Source organism: Monodelphis domestica, chromosome 8 (assembly GCF_027887165.1).
Source record: "Monodelphis domestica isolate mMonDom1 chromosome 8, mMonDom1.pri, whole genome shotgun sequence".
Taxonomy (NCBI): Eukaryota; Metazoa; Chordata; class Mammalia; order Didelphimorphia; family Didelphidae; genus Monodelphis; species Monodelphis domestica.
This window is the reverse complement of record NC_077234.1, coordinates 202,306,221-202,325,836: the sequence shown is the minus strand read 5'-3', so window position 1 is coordinate 202,325,836 and position 19,616 is coordinate 202,306,221. Positions and strand designations below refer to the sequence as shown.

The 19,616-nt window shown below is 34.0% G+C and overlaps 1 protein-coding gene across 1 annotated transcript in view; it reads left to right on the top strand.

Annotated features, from left to right (window-relative positions):
• EIF5B (eukaryotic translation initiation factor 5B) overlaps nt 1–19,616 on the top strand; it is a 75,315-nt gene that overhangs the window by 36,756 nt on the left and 18,943 nt on the right. Inside the window, exons 2-10 of the mRNA XM_056808278.1 lie at nt 4,215–4,340; nt 4,426–4,510; nt 7,776–8,433; nt 10,223–10,449; nt 11,489–11,639; nt 14,770–14,868; nt 15,372–15,455; nt 16,943–17,017; nt 18,463–18,758. Of these exons, the coding sequence (XP_056664256.1) occupies nt 4,215–4,340; nt 4,426–4,510; nt 7,776–8,433; nt 10,223–10,449; nt 11,489–11,639; nt 14,770–14,868; nt 15,372–15,455; nt 16,943–17,017; nt 18,463–18,758 (1,801 nt within the window). The remainder of the gene's footprint in view (nt 1–4,214; nt 4,341–4,425; nt 4,511–7,775; nt 8,434–10,222; nt 10,450–11,488; nt 11,640–14,769; nt 14,869–15,371; nt 15,456–16,942; nt 17,018–18,462; nt 18,759–19,616) is intronic.

Here is a 19,616-nt window from a genome sequence, read left to right as displayed (position 1 = left end):
TTTTTGAATAAGCCCTTACCTTCTGTCTTAGAATGGATACTGAATATCAGGTTCCAAGGCAGAAGAGCAATAAAGGCTAGGTAATGGGAGTTAAGTGACTTACCCAGGGTCATATAGCCAGGGAGTATCTGGATCCTGGACCTCTAGTCTCCAATCTGTCTCTGAGTCACTTAGCTGCCCCTCCATCCCCACATTTAATATTTCTAAAGAAACTATTTTTAATTAAAGATTTTTTAAAATTAAATTTCATTTTCAGTTCCAAATTTTCTCTTTCTTCCCCATTCATTAAGAAGAAAATAAAATAAAATTATTGCAAAGAAAGACATACCAAACAAGTTAATGCATTAGGTCCCCCCTTCCTTCCCCCCCCCCCCCCCCCCACATGGAGATAGCATGAGAAAGAAATGGAAGAAAATTTGTTTCAGGCTGTACTTTGAGTCCATTAATTTTCTCTCTGGAGATGAAAAGCATATTTCATCATGAATCTTTTGGAATTGTGGTTAGTCATTTTGTTTATCAGTTACTAAGCCTTTGAGTTGCTTATCTTTACATTACTGCTGTAAAAGTAAATTGTCTGGATTCTGCTCACTTCATTTTAAATCATTGCATACAAGGCTTTCCATGTTTTTCGGAAACCATCCTTTTAATAATTTCTTATAGCACACTAGTATTCCATCACATTCCCATGCCATAATTGCTTCAGGAATTCTCCAATTAATATGTATCTCCATGGTTTCCAATTCTTTGCTACTGCAAAAAAAAAAAGTGCTAAATAGGGGCCTTTTCCTCTTGCTTTGGACTTTTGGGAGAATACTCATAGTAGTGTTTCAGATTCCAAAGATATTTACAGTTTAATAGATTTTTTGATGTATTTATAGTTGTTTTCCAGAATAGTTGAACTGGTTTATCGTCCTACCAACAACCCATTAGTGTTCCTGTTTTCCCATATCCTCTCTAGCATTTGTCATATTTCCTTCTCTGTCATCTTAGCTTGTATGAGATGGTACTTCATAGTTCTTTTAATTTATATTTCTCTAATTATGAGAAATTAGAGCATTTTCGTGTGGCTGTTGACATGGATTTCTTTTGAAAACTTCCTGTTCATTTCCCTTGTCCATTCCCAGATCTTGTTTCTAAGTTATTAAGATACCTTTGGCTCGCTTCCCTATATATCTTAGAAACAAGATCTGGGAAACTTCTTGCAAAGATTTTTCCCCAGTTTCCTGCTTTTCTCCTTTTGGCCACACTAGTTTTGCTTGTGCAAAACCTTTTTATTTTTATGTAATTAAAATTATACATTTTGCTTCCTGTGAACTTTTGTCTTTTATTTGGTCATGAATTCTTCTATCCATAGATCTGTGAGATAATTTCTTCTATGCTCCACTGATTTGCTAATGCTTTTTTTGTCTAAATTATGTATCCATTCTGATCTTATTTTGCTTAACAATGAGCTAAATTATGCATCCATTCTGGGTGTATATTATCTATATGTATTAAAATTATGTATCAATTCTGAGCTTATTTTGTTTTGACCATGTTTATGCCTTTTTTCTGTCAGACTACTTTCTAGTTTTCTTAGTTTTTGGTCACATAGTTCTTGTTCTAATAATTCTGATCTTAGAATTTATCAAATACTAGGTCAAGTGGGCTCATTTGCTTTTATATATTATATGCTTAATCTCTTCTATTGTTCAACCACTCTGTTTCTTCTCCGGTACCAAATTGTTTTGACAATTATAGATTTACAGTATAATTTGAGATCTGGCATTACTCATCCCCCTTCTGTTTTGTGTGTGTTTTTTTAATTGAGTCCCTTGATATTTTTTTGATGTTTTGTTCCTCCATATGAAACTTCTAATGATATTTTTTTCCAGATCTGTAAAGTCTTTGGTAGTTTGATTGGTATGGCACTGAATAAATTAATTTGGATAGTATAATCAGTTTTCATTTTACTGGCTTGGCCTACCCATGAGCAATTGATATATCTCTACTTATTTAGACCTGTTTTTATGAAATATTTTGTAGTTGTGTTGATATAGTTCCTGTAAATGTCTTGACAATAGACTCCCAAGTATTTTATGCAACCTATAATTATTTTAAATGGAATTTCTTCTTATATCTCTTTTGACTGCATGTTGTTGGTATATATACAAATGCTGATGATCTGTGCGGGTTTGTTTTATATCCTTTAACTTTGGCGAATTTGTTTTGATTAAGTTTTTAGTTGACTCTAGAGTTCTTTAAGTAAAACATCATTGGAGGATAATTTTGTTTCTTCTCTGCCCCTATTATTCCTCCAGCACAGTATTGACCCTAACTGGGTGATGGATTTTCATGTTCCCTGTCCTTAATGTTCCCTGTCTCCTTTGATCTTTTTCTGCCAGTGGTGGTCTATTTTGGCTCTTTCCTTCTCTGAGTTTTAGAATGCTTTCAGTTTCTCTGCTCCTGAAGCTACTGTGTTAAATCCCTGGCCAGTCTCCACCCCAGTCTACAGACTTCTCTGTCTGTCTTCCTAAGCTGCCATAGGCTAGAAAAAAAGATCAAATTTTTCATGCCTTTGCTGATATGGATTTAGTCTAGCAGGTTTTCTAGGTTGTAGTGTATTGGGAGAGTTAGGCCAAAAGATTTTAATTTTTTAAAATAAAGATATTTTACCAATTACATGTAACAACAAATTTCCAAACTTGTTTTCTGAAATTATATGATCCAAATTGCCTGCCCTGCCCTCCCGTCCCTCTCCTCCCCAGTTTCTTTTTCTAGTACCTCTTCTATGGGAATGTCCTTTAATATAATTTATACTCAACCAATTATTATAAAAGAAAAATTTATAGTGGAAAAAGTAGGGTGAAGACCATATAATTTATAGTAGTAAAGTAAGTCATACTTTATCAAGACAGTTGAACAAGTTACAGAAGTGTCTGAATGAATTACTTGAGACAGGCAATAATTTTTATATTCTGTTTTGTCGTGGTAGTGATTTTATTTACACTGGGACTAATATTTATAGCCTTTGATTATTTGTGTATTGGACATTGTTTTGTGTATATGTATGTGTGTTTATGCCTTTTAATTGTTTTATAGATCTTGAATACCCAACCCTTATCAGAATTTTGGTACATACATTTTTTTTCCATTCAGTTTCCCTACTTATCCTAGGTGAATTAATTTTGTTTTGCAGTAGTTTTTCAGTTTTATATAATCAAAGTTATCAGTTTTTTGTAACAGATCATATCAGTTTAGAATGTATTTAGGAATACAGTTTAAGGTATTAATCTAAGACTAATTTCTGCTTAGATTGCTGCTTTCCAGTTTTCCCTGAACTTAAAAAAATCAAATATAAAATTATTTCCCAAGGAATTTGTTTTCTATTTTGTCTTAATACTTCCCAGGAATTTCTGATTTAAATTCTTGTTCTATTGCTTCTTGAATTTAATATCTATTTTCCAGTTTTCATGCTTTGGCTAAATCGTGCTTATTCAGTAGCTTTAGCTCTAGCCTTTTCAGTATGATAGAACCTGACAAAGGCTACATTTTTGCAGTCCAACCCTTTGAGAACCTTTTAGAGATGGAGTGCTGGGCGCCATTCCCATCCCCCTTCCTTACTCCCCTTCAACTCTTCCAACCCCCACCCCCTTATCCTAGACAAGGGAGGGAGGAAGTGCTCCCATTGGGCTGCTGGACAGGAAGACAGGTGAAGTTAGGAATGTCTTTAGGTACAGGGAAAGGAGGGGGACAGGAACAGCTTGGCCCTGAGGAATTCTGGTGGGCGATTGATTACAGGCATGCCCACAGAGCGGGTTCTATGTGCCCTTTTTGGCATGTGTGCCATAGGTTCATCATTATGGACCTGGGGTCATTTGCACACCTGATGAGGCATCATAGTAGTACTTAACTAGTATAAGGAAATTGGCCTGGCTCATCCTTTTTCAGAGAGAGAGAGAGAGAGAGAGAGAGAGAGAGGAGATCAGATCTAAAGATACTGTCTTCATTGTTAAGTTCATTTCCATCCATACCCCACCCCCGTTTGTTCAGCTTGCTTTCTTGGAACTGTTACCAGTTGGTATAGATTTGTTTCAGATTATTTTATTTTGACTTTTTTCTTGACTTTTTTCAGTAGTTAGCTTTTTAGTTATTTGGAAATTTCTCTGGTGTAAGGAAATACTAAATCAGCTCATGCTTTATTAACATTTAGATCTTTTTTGTTTTTGTTAAAGTACCAAGGATGATATTGATCTTGAAGCTTTGGCTGCAGAAATAGAAGGAGCTGGTGCTGCTAAGGAGCAAGAACCACAGAAGTCAAAGGGTAAAAAGAAAAAGGATAAGAAGAAACAAGATTTTGAGTAAGCATGATTTAAAAATACAACTTCTAGCATATTTGTATTTGGGTTCACTTATTAATCAATATTTTCAAAATTTGGTTTCTAGTGAGGATGACATCCTGAAAGAGCTTGAAGAATTGTCTTTAGAAGCACAGGGAGTCAAAATTGATCGAGAAACCACTGCAGTAAAGGTGAAAGATTGTTCTTTAGTTTGTTTTTTAAACCCTTAACTTCTGTCAATATCAGTTCTAAGACAGAAGGGGCTAGGCAGTTGGGGTTAAATGATTTGCCTAAGGTCACATAGCTGTGAGATGGGATGAGGTCAGATATGAACCCAGGTCTTGATTATGTGACTACAGGCCTGCTGCTCTATCCCCAGGGTCACCTAGCTGTGTTCTTACATATTCTGGTTTGTGAGTGATTACTTCATGCTTCTAAGTAGCTATAAGCCACTGAATAAAATTTGAAGTTATTATTTTAAGATAAATTTTACTAATTCTGGTTCATTTGATTAGACTTTAAGCTAATTTAAGTAAATTTCATATAGTTATTAAAATTATTAAAAATTCCTTTATTTTAGTTCAGTATTCTCAAATTTAGTGATTAAACTCACTGAATTTTTCCCTTGAATTATATGTTCTTCAGTTCTTGATATCAGGTATAGTTTATGATCAATTATTAATTTTTTGGATATACTTCTTGATTGTGGATAGGTCTTTTAGTCTTTTTACATGTATTGAAGAACTTCTTTGTTGCTTTTCATATGAGACAGATTTTATTATCTATATCTGTCCAATTATATTTCATAGTAATCTAAATTGAAAGGGACTTTAGAGTTTATCTAGTCCAACCGTCTGCTGGAAGACCTTAAGTGATGGAGAATGCACAACTTTCTCAATAAGTCTGTTCTATGCTGGGGCAATCTGATTTCTTGCAATTTATTCTCCTCTCATCTCCATCTCCCCTACCCCCACCCATCCCCCATATTAGTCATATCAACAAGAGAAAATACAGAAACATCCTTGTCCCTTTGCCCCCCCCCCCAAAAAAAAAAATACCTCATACATAAAAAGGTAAAAATTAAAATACTTCAATCTGCATTCAAGCTCCATCAGTTTTTTCTCTGGAGGTAGATAGTATCTTTCACCATAAGTCTTTCAGAATTGTCTTGAATCTTTGTATTGCTAAGACTAGCTTAGTTATTAGTTGATCATCGAACAATATTGCTGTTGCTGTGTACAATGTTCTAGTTCTATTCACTCTATATCAGTTCATGTAAGTCTTCCCAGGTTTTTTGGAAACCATCCTGCTCATTATTTCTTATAACACAATAGTATTTATATTTATATACCACTATTTTTTTCAGCATCCCCTCAATTTCCATTTTCCAATCCAAAGTTTCCAATTCTTTGCTACCACAAAAAGAGCTGCTATAAATGCAGTATTCCTAATGCTTCCCAGTTCTTTGCCCTCGAATAAGCAATTAATTTTTATGATGACAATCATAATATGGCCCTAAATATCACCAACTCCTTCATCTTCTCTTTTCTACCATATTTTTCTATGTTCTTTTTTCCTAGTTATATACCCTTGGTTGTGCCCCACCTTGTGAAAATATCCTTCCAAAATGTTGTCCTCAGAAATGAACATGCTTCTTTGTCTAGATTAAGCAGGAGTTCTTAACCTTTTTGATGTCATGTGCTCTTTTTTTAAGTCTGCTTGAAACCTGTGGACTTTTTCTTGGATTAAAGTGTTTAAATACATAAATGGAATACATTGGGTTACAAAAGAAACCAATTACATTGGTGTAGTTGTCAACATATTTTTTAAAAAAACAAGTTTATAGACAAAAGGTTAAGAACTCCTAGATATATCTAGGATGTGGGTATATCAGATATAGTTTGACCAGAATATTTTGCACATTATTTATTTTATTAATGTAATGAGACTGATAACTCATTAACTTTTTTCCCCTATTATATATTGGTTTGCACACCATGAAAATCCCTAAATCTTTTTCACATGAACTGTTGTCTAGCCAAATTTCCCCCATAATCTACTTGTAAAATTCTTATACTCAAATTAGGGCTTAATGTCCATTGTTCTTGCATTTTGAGATCCTAACTCTAGTTAATCCTATATGTTAATTTTTTAAAAATTCTTCCCTTCTGTCTTAGAATCACTATTGTATATTGATTCTAAGGCAGAAGGACAGTAAGGGCTAGGAAATCAGAGTTAGGTGACATACCCAGGATCGCCCAGCTAGGAAGTACCTGAGAACAGATTTGAAGCTAGGACCTCCCATCACTAGGCTTGGCTCTCAGGCCTCTGGACCACCCTCCTCCCTTTCCCTCATGGACTTTTTAGTGCTCACAAAGTACATAGGATTACAATGGAAATAAATTATGTCAAGAATACATTATTAAAATATTTTTATAGATTCTACGTCAAGAACCCCACCCTAGAACTTAAAGTGATAGTTTTAAGACCATAAAACTGGATTAATTAAAACTTGTTGCTTATATAATTACTGTACTTGTTAGTTTCAGAAATGTGAAAATTCAGGTAGGGCCTTTTCTTTTTTGTACTTTATTCGGTTTCTATGGAAACCAAGGAAAATCTTTAGTGTATATGAGGTTATAGCTCTTTGGATGTTACATTTTGTTTTCTAGACCTGTATGTTACATAAAGCAGATGAATCTGGCCTGATGATGGTGGTCGTGGCCAGAGCTGGCCTTCCCACTCTTTTTTTTTTTTAAACCCTTACTTTCTGTCTTGTATTGACTCCAAGGCAGAAGAGTGCTAAGGGCTAGGCAATGGGGGTCAAGTGACTTGCCCAGAATCACACAGCTGGGAAGTGTCTGAGGCCAGATTTGAACCTAGGACCTCCTGTCTCAAGGCCTGGCTCTCAATTCACTGAGCTACCCAGTTGTCCCCTGGCCTTCCCACTCTTAAGAGTTAAGGTGGGCTACTTGATATTTGTTTGAAGAAATTTTGTACAGATTCATGTCTTAATTCATTTATTTATTTTTGGCATTATTTTTTGTTTCATTTTCTATTCCTTCCCCCCCTCCCCCCACCCCTCCCATAATCAACATGCAATTCCACTGGGTATTACATGTGTCCCAGAACCTATTTCTATGTTGTTGATGTTTGCACTAGGATGATCATTTAGAGTCTACATCCCCAATCATATCCCCCTCGACCCATGTGGTCTTTTGTGTTTCTAATCCCACAGTTTTTCCTCTGAATGTGGATAGTGTTCTTTCTTGTAGATCCCTCCAAGTTGTTTAGGATCATTGCATTGCCACTAATGGAGGAGTCCATTATTCATGTCTTAATTTAAAAGGAATTTGGCATGAAAAAAATTTCAATATAACTAGTAACCTTTTTTGTAGTGTTCATTCTAGGTTGTTTTAAGTGATCACTAATGTAATAATCATTTAAAATTTCTAGGCAGCAGAAAATAATGAAGAAGAATTAAGTACTTCAAAGCAAGAAAGAAAAAAGAAAGGGCAGAAGGGCAAAAAACAGAGTTTGGATGATGATAGTGAAGAAGCAGAGGAGAAAGAATCCAAGTCAAAAAAGATCTCCAAAGCAAAAACAGAAACCTATTCTGGAAGTGAGGATGATACTTTTGATAAACTTTCAAAGAAGGGTAAAGGGAAAACCCAGAAATCAAATAAAAAGGGAGAAGGTTCAGAAGAAGATGAAGAGAGCATTAAAAAACGTAAATCCAGGGCCAGAGCAGATTCATCAGGAGCAAGCGGTGATGACTCCGATGACTTCTCTCAGTCTAGAAAATCACAGAAGAAAAATCAGAGAACCAAAGCAGCTCCTCAGGTTGAAAGTGGAAATGAAGATGATGATTCTTCTTTCAAAATTAAAACAGTGGCACAGAAGAAGGCAGAGAAAAAAGAGCGAGAGAAGAAAAAGCGAGATGAAGAAAAGGCAAAATTGAGAAAATTGAAAGAAAAAGAAGAGTCTGAAACTGGTAAAAAAGAGCAAACAAAGAAGAAATCAGAGGAAGATGTTTTAAAATCCAGAGTAACTCTTGATGCTAAACCAGCTCCTGCCTCCGAAGACAAGGGAGATACTCCCACAACTGCAGAAGGTAATTTTAGGAAGGGAAGAAAAGTATGGGTGATCTTTTGTATAGACATTGATATTATAATAATTATATATATAAATAATTCTCTGGGTGGTTATAGTAACATTTACTTACAAATAGTCTTGAATTTTTTTTTTCACTTGACAAGCGTGTTTTCCCCCTCGTTTCCATTATCTCCCCCAATGGAAAGGAAAAATTAAAAGAAAATTCCTGTGACAAATGTGCAACCATTCTCATATTGTCTGTGTCCAAAAATATGTGCCTTGTTTATCATTTCTCTGTTAGGAGGTGGTTAGCAAACTTCAGTGTTGGTTCCCATGGAGTCATGGTGAATTGTTTAATTATTGAGAGTTGTTAAATCTTTCAAAATTGTCAGTTTTATAAGATTGTTATGTTAGTACAAATTATTCTCATGGTTCTGTTCATTTTAGTACATTAGTTGATACAAGTCTTCAAGTTTCCATGAAACTATCTTTTTCATTATTTCTTCCAACACAGTAGTGTTCCATTATATCCATATGACCATAAATTGTTCAGCGGATCTCCCTCAATTTCCAGTTTTCTTCCATCTCTTTTAGGGGTTACATAATAGTTTAGGCTTAATAGTATTATTGCAGAATCACAAAGGATGCATCATTTCCATATTCCTTTCCATAATAGCTGTGGCAGTTCATAGCTTTACCACAAGTGTATTCACTGCATGTTTTTTTTTTTTTTGCAAGCCCTTCAAAATTTTTAATTTTTCTTTGCTATAGGATTTACTAATATGAGAAGCGTGAGATGGAACTTCAGAATTGCTTTAATTTGCATTCCTCTAAATTATCAGTGATTTCAAATGTTTTATCATCTGACGATAGATAGTGCTTTGTTTTCCCCCCCTTGAAAATTATCAAATTGGGAAACACTTATACAAAATACTTTCACCACAACAATCTGTAATTATTAAATGGAGTGAGTATAGCATTTCTGTTTTATACATAAGGAATGAAGGCTTAGTGAGAGTTCTTGCCCAAAGTTACAGAGCTGGAAGTGTCCCCTTAGCATGGTCTCTGATGTTTTTTCAATTTCAGAATTCTGACTTTTTTTCTATAGAGCCAATCACAAGTACATGTTTTTCCTTCCCTGGAGGCACTCTCTCCCTCTCTCCCTCTCCCTCTCCCTCTCTCTCCTTGTTTAATGACATTAAAAACTAATGTTGAGTATTGCTGGAACTAATATCAACTTAATAGTCCTTTAAATCAGTTTTATTTTACAAAATAACTTTTCATTCTTTAAGTCTGTTTGGATTCTTTATACATTCATTCTCATTAATTTTTCCTTTTATGTAATTGCTCTAGTGTGTACTGTTATTTCTGCTTTGTTACTTTGCATTATTACACAAAGATCTTTACAGATTTCTTTATATGGCATAAGATTCTCAGTCTTAGTTTGATTATGTTATTATTTTAATGAACCATAAGTTCATCATTTCTATTTTTGACCATTTAGATTTCTCCTTAATTTTTTGTTGGCATTTATAAGAATGAGCTGCTTTGAAATAATTTTGAACTGAAAAAAAAAAATTTAGATTTTATTCCCAAGAGTAGAATTGTTGATTTTAAAGGTATGATCCTTTTTTGTCACTTTTGCTAGATACTACATTAAATGTTAAAGGGAAAATAAATTAATGTGTTTAAAATTTATATATTTGAAGACAACTCATTTTATTTCTACTAGTAAACAAAAAAGGCCCTGGTAGTTTATGTTTAGTGATTCTACTGAAATTATCTGCTGTTTTCCTCTGTTCTATTAGCTGATGATAATGAAGGTGACAAAAAGAAGAAAGATAAGAAAAAAAAGAAAGGAGAAAAGGAGGAGAAAGAAAAGGAGAAAGAAAAGAAAAAAGGGCCGAGTAAAGCCACTGTGAAAGCTATGCAGGAAGCCCTTGCTAAGCTTAAAGAAGAGGAAGAAAGGCAGAAAAGAGAAGAGGAGGAACGCATAAGACGACTTGAAGAATTAGAAGCCAAGCGTAAAGAAGAGGTATGTAGTTAGTTAGGTCATGTTCCTGTAAATCTTAGTGAAGTAATTAATTTGGATTTTGTGGGATTTCTTAATACCCATTTTTCAAAGAACATTTGTACTATCTTCAAAAATTCTACAATTTTAAAATTTGCATCATTGACTAAATGACTTATAAAGGCTTCAGGTCTAATGCAGTCCAGAAGTTCCTTTCCTCCCTGGAAGTTAACATAAAAGTTGTTTACATCAAAACCAGTGGATGCCATTTGATCTTTTTCTCACATTTTAAAATCTTTGCTCATAAATATTTGTGGTATTCAAAATATTTTAGTTCAGAATCTTTTCACATATTACTAGTTCATTCCTATGAGAGAGCACACTGGATTTGTAGTCAGGAAATAAGTTCAATCCTGACTATTTACTACCTGTAGCAATCTGGTACACTGGATAGAATATAAAAAGAATATAAAAAGAAAACCTAATTTCACCTTTCTGTATCTTGTCATCTGTTCATCCCCTATTCCCCACTCCATCATATAACCTCTTGGAGTCTATTGCCATCTATACAGCGGGAATAATGATCTTTTTAGGACTTAGTACATTTATTGTGAGACTCAAATGAAGTCTTGTTTGTGAAGCCATTTCCAGATTCTGAAAGCTTCCTATAAAATTCTAGTCACAGAAGTTTAGTGCTGCTGATCATGCTATGTAGTAACTTTAGTTCCATTATTTGTAAAATGAGAAAGTTGAACTAGCTTTATTATTCTGGGCCTAAACTGGCTCTGGTTTATATCAGTATGGTTTGATTCTATTCAAATATGATTTAGTGGCAAATTTTAAATTTCTGCTTTCATAGGATATTTAGAACTGAAAGGACCTTGGTGATTCAACTCTCCACATTTTGCTGATTGAGAAAACAGGACCTCTTGTAGAGCAACCTGCCTTAAACCCCATAATTGCTATCAAATCCAAAATGCAAACATATAGTACTCTAATATTAGACCAAAATTCTTTTATTATTTTAATAATGTCTGTGCTTCTGTTTGATCATTTGTTGTAGGAACGATTAGAACAAGAAAAGAGAGAAAGAAAGAAGCAAAAAGAAAAAGAAAGAAAAGAACGTTTGAAAAAGGAAGGCAAGCTTTTAACGAAATCCCAGAGAGAAGCCAGAGCTAGAGCTGAGGCTACTCTTAAACTTCTTCAAGCTCAGGGTAAGTAGTATCTATTGCTCTGTCAGGATTTTATTTACTATTTTCCTCATTACTAATAAGTGAGTCATTCCTGGATCAATTGTCTCTATATTCATATCTCTAACTTGTTTTGGAATTAAGTTTTAAAGTAAAACAAACCTAGAAGAAACATAAGAAAAATATAGTATACAATGGACACAGTTCCAATTTATCCTTTTTAAACAAATATTTGCTTCCTCCCAAAATGAGAAACAAAGGACATGGATGCCAATTGTAACTATTTCATGAAGAAATTCATTAAGTGTTCACAAACTGCCAATTAATCTTGACTAAAAGCTGTGTAGACATGGATGAATTGGAGCCTGCAGTATTGGAGGGAATATTCATATCAATAAACTAACATTCATTAGGGCATGGTTTGTAAAATATTTATGATTTGTACCTTTTTAGCATGTATTTGGGACAATTTATTTTCTAGCTCATGATCAGTTTTTCCTTTGAATTAAGAAATGGATTCTTGAATTAAGAAATGGAGTCTGACAAGTATGTATATTTCCCAAGATTGCCATTCAAATCTCCTTGTATCTCTGAAATCTGTTTTCCCAAGTTTTGGTCATCTGTAAGCTCCTTTTTCTTCCTTTTGAATTAATGGAGCTGTGGCATAAGAATGCTAAGTTGATCTAAAATTAGTGTCATTTTATTGAAGTTTGCTTTTGTACCTAGCTGTTTAATGATTATATATTTAATACTGTCATTTTTTTCATTATCTTTGGTGCCTTTAATCATCATCTAGTTTTTCAACTGGTCTCTTATGTGGTTAATTGTGTTCTTATCATAAATCATCAATGTTACTCTTGCTTTTTAAAGTTTGTCTTTTGAATAAACGGATTTATTTCAGCCTTTTACTTTAAATTCATATACTTTACTTATACTTAACAAATATTCATTATAAACAGTAAATCATTGTTTTATTTTCTATTTCCTTCTGTAGTTCATTCCTTTTTTTTAATTGATGAATTTGACCCATCTACATTTATATGTTAGAATTTTTATGTTTTTTCTTCATTAGATTCTTTTTTCCCCTTGTCTGTCAGTACAAGCTACTATATTGTTTGCTCTGTTATTTAACAGCTCAGTCTTATTCCTCCCTATACCATAAGCTTTATTCTTTTGTAACAATCCACTTTCAGTCATTTAGCCTTTGCCTATACTAAAGAGAAGTCCAGGAATTCTATTTTTATATAAAGACAAGTCCAGGAATTCTGTGTGTGGGTGTAGGTGTGGGTGGTAGCTAGGTATGGTAAGTTCTGATCCTGAAGTCAAGAAGACCTGAGTTCAGATCCAACCTCAGACATTACTAGCTGGTGACCCTGGACAAATGACTTAAACCCTATTTACCCCTGTTTTCTCATCTGCCAAATGAACTGGGGAAGAAAATGGTGGACCATGCCAGAATCTTTGCCAAGAAAATTCCAAATAAGGTCTGGAATGACCAGTGACAAACTTTTTCTTCAATTTTTTTGGTGTTTTAAAAAATTTTAGATAAGAATTTGGTTTAGAAATTACTCCTCTCCACTTTCCCCATATATAGCATCTGATTTAAAGAAATACTACATTTAGTGCTTCAGATGATTTTATTGATCCCTTTCTAGGGATTTTTTTCCCCTTCATGTCTATATATTTTTTTAGTGACCCTTACAATAAGTTACTTAAAAACTATCAAAGATTTAATATGTTCTTGATTAATAATATTTAGTTATCTTTTCTTTTTAGTTACATTCAATTTTATATTTCTGTATTTAAATTTGAACTGTTTGGTGGCAGAAATTCTACCTAGTTTTTTAGTTCACCAGGGTTTCCCAAATTTGCAGGACACTTAGTTATGGGGTATGGACCATTTTCCCATAACTTTTCAGAAGATGTAATTCTTCTCTTTTTAATTCTTAACCTCTTTTAATAGTCTTAGGGTATTTAAATTGTCTATTATTAACATGTAAATTGTGTACTCCAGGCTTCTAAGAAGGTCTATCTCCATGATTGAAGACCTGGTGCCACTTGATATCTACATTTTTGAGGAGATTTAAAATTGGGGTTCTAAATCTGAACCCATAGAATCTTTTGATTTGTACTCTGCCCCCTGTATTTCAAGAATTTGGGCAATTTTTTGAGTACTTTCCTGGAGTTTTTTTTTTTAAGTGACAAATTATTTTCATATTGTATCCCTTGGCCCCTCTTGTATTTATAGAGGTCAGAAATCTGAGATCTTCCAGTCTTCTCAGTTTTACATTTTGCTCTTATTTCATCTGTATAATTTATTTGCTTGAGCCACTCTGATTCTGGGAGTCTACTGTGTCTTTAAGATTTTCCATCCTTCCATTTACTCTGTTAATTTTCATATTTGTCTTAGTTCCATGTTTTCCTTCATATCTCCGTGATTCTGAACTACTCTAGAGGTTCTTGTAGATGTATATAGTTTTTGGTATATTCCTCTTCTTTCATCATGGAGATTTTGCTCTTGCTCTTTTTTTTTCACTCTGGAGTTTTCTTCTCTCCTTTTGTGTAAACGTTTTACTCCTTTTTTCTCTTTGTATCTATTCTCTCCTTTTTATTTTATTTCAGACATTTGTCATTGTTTTAAGAAGGAGCAGACAAGGTAGGGCTTAGTCACAAATACCCTTCCAATTTTGGCAGAAATCTCAGGACTTCCTTAGCTGAGCTCTGTTTAGATATTCCATTTTGCCAGTATTTGAAGTTTGCTTGTGGGTGGTTATAGTTGTCCAAGTTGGATGGGCCCTATTTTTTAATAATATCAATAAAGGTAATACCTTTATTTCCCTCCTGGGCCAGCAGCTTTGGGGAGGCTTCTGTGTCATGAATTGAAATCTTTTTTTCTCCATTCTCTTTTCTTTATTTTATTATTTCTACCCCCTTTCCCTTTCTTTGTCCCTCATTTCTATTTTTCTTCTTTATGTTTTTATTCTTGCCATAAGATATGACTCCTCCTTCCTTCCTGGTGGTACATTAGGTCATTTTAAAATGAGAATTATATGCTAGAGAACAAAAAGGAATGGAAGATACTTGAAATACAATATTTTATCTGTCAGAAAGCTGATAAGTTATTTACATTTTTTGTTTTCTACCCTAAATTTAGGTGTTGAAGTGCCATCTAAAGATTCTTTGCCAAAGAAGAGGCCAATATATGAAGATAAAAAGAGGAAAAAACCACAACCACAGCAAGAAAATAAAGAAGGTCAGTATTCTGACTAGATTCTGACCTTGTGTTTCACAATTACAGTGTAACTTTCAGATGTAAGAGACCCTTCCCCCCTTCTTATTTAAAAAAAAAAAGAAAGTCTAATGCTTTGTTCCTAGTTTGTTTTTGGTGATTTTCTATCATTGCCACCAACCAAAGCATTTTTTAATTTTTTGATTCTATATCCTCTTTTTTGTATGATTTTCATTAACTATCATATTCCAAAATAAGATAATTGCATGTGGTAGAAACCAACATTACAAAAAATAAAATTCTCATACTATGTCCATTTTCTACAAGTTTTATGGCCCATATCTCAGGAAGAAAAAATTGGAATAGGAATATGTTGAGGATATTTATTTGTCAGTAGGTTGACAGAAATTAACTTGACTCGAATTCAGTAGTATTTTCCTACTTTTAAGTGAAATTGATGGAAGAGCCTAGGACATTGCTTTTTCAGTAAGTAAATATTTTTTTATTTTGTTTCCTATTTTCTTTAGAAACAATAGAAGTAAGTGTTCCAGTTGAAGGTACAGAACAAGCTATTCCAGAAAAAGAAGAGTCCCTGCATCTTGTAGAACCAGGTCAGTAGCACAGTAAGAGATACCTGGAAAGGTCTCACTGTTTAAAAAACAGACATTTCGGTGTTTGATGATAAAAATTCCTATTATTCATCTTTTTTCCTTTTTCTTGCTTATCTCTATACCTTTCACCTCCTAGTAATACTACACAATGAAAGGTAGGCATTCAGATTGATCTGTTAATTAAGGAATGTTCTAGAGTAATTGTGATTTTTTTTTTTAAGTCAAAAATCTTAGGGGGTAACTTAGATAATGAATTCTAATTTTAAAAGCAGTGGAAATATTTTTGAAACAAATTTAAGTATATAGACTTTAAGAGCTGTAAGTTGGAGTTTTGAACCTTTTCTGAAGATAATTTCTTATTTGCAAGCCCCCAGGATGGGAAAATTTATGTTTGAAATGTATAAATTACATATAAATTTTTTTGAGATTACTGATAAAAATATTTTACCTTGTTTTGCATACTTATTATGCCTAAGGTGTACTTTTTAAAAATCCATCTATTTTAGAATCAGTATGAAGAATCAGTTCCAAGGCAGAAAAGTGGTAAAGTCTAAGCAGTTGGGGTTAAGTGACTTGCCCAGGGACACCTGGCAAGGAAGTGTATGAGGCTAAATTTGAATCTCTTATCTTCATGTCTGGCTCTTTCCACTGAGTTCCTAAGCTGTTCAACCCCCCTCCCCCCCCCCCCCCCCCCCCACAATGTACTTTTTATTTGAATAGAAGGAGAAAAGAGATGCACAAATTTGTAAGTTATTATGAAGAACACACAGTTCCATTACTTGTCTTCTCCTAGTTTCATTGAAAGTAAGACATAAATAATTCAGCAGAGTTCTTTGAATTTGGAGTCAGAGGACCTTGGTTTAAATCCCAGTTCTTGTCATTTTTTGTGACAGGCAAATAAACTCAGTTTATCTCTTTTTAAAGTTGTAGCTTCATTACCAGAAAAGTGAGTGGGTTGAGTCCTCTGGTCCTAAATTTATGATCTAATAATAAATTTTTTTTGTATGAGTTGAGGAATTATAAAGAAATTCGATATATTTAAAAAAGAAATGTAGTGAATTTGTGTGTCATATTTGATGGCACATTTGATAGCTATTGTTTACTCTTCAAATGTGGAATGCCTGTGCAAAATAAAATAGAATGTCTGGAGAAAATGGACAGCTAGGTGGCTCAGTGAATTGAAAGCCATGTCTAGACATGGGAGTCCTGGGTTCAAATGTGGCTTCAGACACTTCCTAGTTGTGAGACCCTAGGCAAGTCACCTAAACCCTTGTCGTCTAAGCCTTTGGAACCAATACAGAGTATTGATTCTAAGACAGGTGGTAAAGGTTTTAAAAAAAAGAAAAGGAAATTGTAAATAGTTTTTATTTTTTAGGTATTTTCCAAAATTGTTTATATGTTTCACTTTATTTTTCTGTTATATATGAACAAAAATTTAACTGTAAAAAAAAACCTCTGAAATAAGTTTTTGCTTATTTGATTTACAGAAGAGGAAGAAGAAAGTGAGGATACGGGCTTGGATGATTGGGAGGCAATGGCTAGTGATGAGGAGAGAGAAAAAGGTAGGTATTACATCTCATGATTTTAGTCTTAGATAAATTTGTTAGTTTTCCTGTGTGTATATGTATGTCTACTTTTATCTTTGTTGGCAGTAAATCTTCTACTGAAAATATGTGATTTACAAATGACCCATATGATCAGTACTTTTCCCTATAAAATTCCACTGTTCCACTTTATTTTGGAGCACAAACTGAAGCTGTGGCTGTTGTTTGCCAGCAATATATGGTGCATTTTGGTTGTTTAAAACTGGAAACACATGCTTTTGGGGAAATCATGAAATAAAGGGAGTAGCTACTAGTTTTAAATTTTTTTTTTCAATTCAAAGATATTTTATTTTTCAAATAACATGTAGTAATTTTCAACATACATTTTCTGAAATTATAAGATCCGAATCTTCTCCTTCCCTCCCTTCACAGAGAGATGGTAAACAATTTGATTTGGGCCTTACATGTATTATCATGCAAAACACTTCCATTTTGGTTATTGTAAGAGCACACATAAAAAACCGCAAATAAAACCATAAATGTACTGATGATAGACATTATTTTTCATGCTAGTCCACAAAAGCCTATTAAGCCTGAAATTACCAATAGTATAGTAGAATATATAATGCTTCCCCATGTCAGCTTTCCAGGGCAAATCATGGCCTGAAAAGACTTTCAGAATTCCTAGTCACTCTGCTGATAGTAGCCTGGGACAAGGTACCTGATGGGTTGGGACAGGGATTCATAGCATATAGAATTTCAGAATCGAAAAGGGAACTTCCTGGCTATCAAACTGATGAAATAGAATCCCTTCCTTGAAAACCTCTATTGAGGGTACATATATCACTTTATTAAGACAACTAGTTCTAAATGTTAGGAAGTTAAAGTTCATCTTTAAAGAAGCCTAAATTTTCCCTTTTACAACTTTTGTCATTTTTGCCTTCTGGCTAAATGTAACACAGCTAATCAATCCCTCTTCTACATGAAAACCCATTAGAAAATGGATTGTTTTTTTGGTGGATGCTATGATACTGGATGGAGGTCTTGAGAACAAAATGAGGATGAAAGCTAGGGATGTGAAAAGAATGGGCAAAATTAGGAAAACGGTATTGGGCAGTTCACTGTCTACTTAGGAGTCTTCTCTTTCCTGTCTCACCTTGAAGCTGCCTTGAATCAGGAGCAAAAAGAGTGGTAAGGGTGCCAGCTTTTTAGCTTCTCTCTTAGCCTGAACTGTATTTCATCCCAGAATTCCAGAGCCTCATTTTCAGATTCATAAGCAGTAGAGGTTTTCTAATTTGTATTTTGGTGCTGTTTTCCTTTCTACAGTATTTAACATTTAATATTGATAGAGATGATATACTACTTCTAGATGTAGTTTATTTTTGGATAATGAAATTACCTATTAATTAGGGACCAAGTATTTCTGAATCACCTTTTTAAAATGGCTAGTATTTTCTCAACAGAAAGAAACACTGTGCACATTGAAGTAAAAGAAAACCCTGAAGAGGAAGAGGAAGAGGAGGAGGAGGAGGAGGAGGAAGAGGAGGAGGAAGAGAGTGAGGATGATGAAGATGAAGGAGAAAGTGATGGAAGTGAGGGTGATGATGAAGAAGAGAAAGTTTCAGATGAAAAAGATTCAGGGAAACCATCAATAGATAAAAAACAAAGTAAAGAACTTAGCTCAGAGTCTGAATATGACTCAGATGATGATCGGACTAAAGAAGAGCGTGCCTATGACAAAGCAAAAAGAAGGATTGAGGTATAATTTCTCTTTCCTATATACCTCTCCTCACTCTCTGTATCCCTTTTTCTGCTCAGTAGAGCATGCATCCACCTCTTTCATTGATAAAAAAGAATGGATTTTCTTTCATTACATAGCACTCTTATTTTCTACATACTTTCAGGGCCAGGTGACTATATATTTGCTATTAGCCTTTTTTTAAAGGCCTTTGCCTCCTGTGTTGAAATACCATGGCCCCATATTTGAGGCTGATAAGTTATTGCTGGTGACCTCTTTTAATTGTCAGACATTTTGATCTCTTTAGAGGAATAGGACTGTTTTCCAAAATAAAATCTGGTAGTAGTTTCAAGGTTTTAAAAAATTCTTTAAGAATTTCATCATTAACTTTAATAATACAAAGACATTTGAAAAACCTGTTACCTGCCAATGCTTGGTTTTATAAACATTTTTTATGGGTTTTATATTTGCTGGATAATATTTAAAGGATAATTGGAAGGAGAGGTAATATTGTTTCAGGAAAATGCATTTGTGGACCCTTTATGTGGACCATTTTCTCCCTTAGATTTCCATCTTGCAAAAAGTTATAGTCACAGAAGCTAAGAACACTTTGATGTTATAGCTAGTCCCTATACCCAGATTTACCTAACACATAAGTTTTTTGTTGGGCTAAACAAAACAAGTCTGTTCCATCTTCCACATGGTCGTCCTTAATTTTGGGGGAATACAACTGCAATAATACCTATCCTTTTCTAGGCTGATCTCATTTTAAGATCTACTCAGGATCTTGGCCACCTCATTTCCTTATTTGTTCCACACTTTTCCCAAGAAAAAAGCAATCCAAATAATGTCTTGAATCAGTGGTATCAAGCTTAAATA